Below are 2,302 nucleotides of genomic sequence, written 5' to 3'. Positions count from 1 at the left end.
TATAGAATTAAATGAATATGAAATCACATACCAACCTAGAACTACTATAAAATCTCAAGTGGTAGCTGATTTCATGGATGATTTTAGCCAAGGGATGCAATTAGAATCAGAAAAAGAATTACAGGTGTTCAATGAAGCTAACCCGGGAACATGGACTTTATTCACTAATGGTTCATCTAACGTAAAAGGTGCAGGTTTAGGGATTGTTTTGGTACCACCTATGGGTGAAACCATTCGACAAGCCATAAAATGTCATTCTATAACTAACAATGAGGCAGAGTATGAAGCTGTGATTGCAGGTTTAGAACTGGCATGAGAACTCGGCATAAATCAGATTACAATCAAAAGTGATTCACAGCTCGTAGTTAATCAAATGATGGGGACTTATACGGCCAGGGAAGCAAGGATGCAGCAATACTTAGCGAAGGTACGAGATTTGATAAAGCGATTTCAAACCTGGAAAGTAACATTAATACCAAGGGATGAAAATGTTGAAGCTGACGCCCTAGCTAATCTTGCATCTGCGGCAGACGTGGAAAGCAATGAAAATGCTTCAGTTATTCATTTGTTTCATTCAGTTCTCGACCTCAATAAGAAAGAGGTAAATTTTAATAATTTAACTTAGGATTGGAGGAACGAGATTGTTGCTTTTTTGCAGTATGGTACCGTCCTTGAAGATAAGAGAAAAGCTTATGCGCTTCGAAAAAGGGCTGCTCGGTATTGCTTAAAGTAAGGCAATCTTTACCGAAAAATGTTCGGTGGTCCCTTAGCAAGATGCCTCGGACCTTCTCAGACGGAATATGTAATGAGAGAAATACATGAGTGGCATTGTGGGAATCACGCAGGAGGAAGATCATTGGTAAGAACCCTAATTAGGGCAGGGTATTATTGGCCTAAAATGGAAGAAGAAGCAGAGAGTTTCGTGGCTAAATGTGATAAATGTCAAAGGTACGGTAACAATATGCATAGACCTGCGGAGTTACTACATCTGGTCATTACACCGTGGCCATTTATGAAATAGGGAATGGATATCGTGGGTCCATTACCGCAAGCAAAAGGACATGTAAAATTTTTGCTCGTACTCACTGATTATTTTACTAAATGGGTAGAGGCAGGAGCATTCAAACAGGTGCGAGAAAAGGAAGTGAAAGATTTCATTTGGCGGAATATCATATGCCGATTCGGTGTACCAAAGGAGATCGTGTGCGATAATGGCCCTCAGTTTATAGGAGCTCAAATCACGGAATTCTTTCAAAGTTGGCAGATTAAAAGGATTACATCTACGCCTTATCATCCGGTAGGTAATGGGGAAGCAGAATCAACAAATAAAGTCATTATCAACAATTTGAAGAGGCGTTTAGACGAATCAAAAGGTAATTGGCCAGAAGTATTACTTGGTGTTTTATGGGCATATCGCACAACCGCAAAAACAATCACAGGAGAAACACCATTTTCGTTGGTTTATGGAGCAGAAGCTTTAATTATCGTTGAGATAGGAGAGCCAAGTTTGAGGTTTACGCAGGCAACAGAAGAGTCTAATGACGAAGAAATGCGTGTAAATCTTGATTTACTTGAAAGAAGACGGGAATCTGCATTAATAAGAATGGTAGCACAGAAGCAAGTCATAGAACGGTACTACAACCGAAGAGCATGCCTCAGATTCTTCAAAATTGGGGACTTCGTGCTCAAAAAGGTTTTTCAATCTACGAAGGCAGCTAATGCGGGTAAATTAAGTCCAACATAGGAGGGACCCTATAGAATTCATGATATTGCAGGTAAAAGAGCATATGAATTAGAAACAATGGATGGCAAAATACTACCTTCACATTTGAATGTTGTTCATTTGAAGAGATACTACTTCTAAGGAATACCCACGGTCAGGTATCTATGTTTTAAAATTCTATTTTCGAATTGTTAAATTTTTACTAACGATTCTAGATGATAGGCAAAAAGCTAGCCCGTACTAAATGATGAGCCACGACCTGCAAGGCACGTGGAGTACATTAAACTTCCCGGCCCAGGGTTACAAATATTCTGATAGAAATTCAAAACGGGTTAAGCAGTCTTCATCTATAATCGCACCTCCGAGCCCCGTATGTTTTTCCTTTTTCAGGATAAGGACCAAATGAGAGGAATAATTAAGTGCTCGAGGCTTCATACTTCAACACTCAAACACTTGGGGGACTACATAATATACACAGGCATGTGTATAAAGAAGGCAAAGAAGTCAAAGTGCAGAGTAAAAGTCACGAACTAAGGCCAAAGAAAACCTTACCATAGTTAGGGTAAAGGCTATGTACTG

The 2,302-nt window shown here is 39.5% G+C and overlaps 1 protein-coding gene across 1 annotated transcript; it reads left to right on the top strand.

Moving 5' to 3' along the window:
- Positions 1–376: 376 nt before the first annotated feature.
- Positions 377–1,744, top strand: LOC138879133 (uncharacterized). The gene is made up of 2 exons (XM_070158719.1): positions 377–601; positions 1,265–1,744. The coding sequence occupies exons 1-2, from the start codon at positions 377–379 to the stop codon at positions 1,742–1,744; spliced, it is 705 nt and encodes a 234-aa protein (XP_070014820.1).
- The last annotated feature ends 558 nt before the right edge of the window (positions 1,745–2,302 follow it).

The sequence above is a fragment of the Nicotiana sylvestris genome, chromosome 10, assembly GCF_000393655.2.
Source record: "Nicotiana sylvestris chromosome 10, ASM39365v2, whole genome shotgun sequence".
In the NCBI taxonomy this organism is placed as follows: Eukaryota; Viridiplantae; Streptophyta; class Magnoliopsida; order Solanales; family Solanaceae; genus Nicotiana; species Nicotiana sylvestris.
The sequence above is the reverse complement of the archived record's forward strand: the minus strand, read 5'-3'. Positions and strand labels throughout refer to the sequence as shown.

Coding starts and splice junctions, on each gene's coding strand:
- LOC138879133 (XM_070158719.1), top strand. CDS start 377: ATGGGGACTTATACGGCCAGGGAAGCAAGGATGCAGCAATACTTAGCG. Junction 602..1,264: donor TCGACCTCAATAAGAAAGAG/GTAAATTTTAAT, acceptor CAAAGTTGGCAG/ATTAAAAGGATTACATCTAC.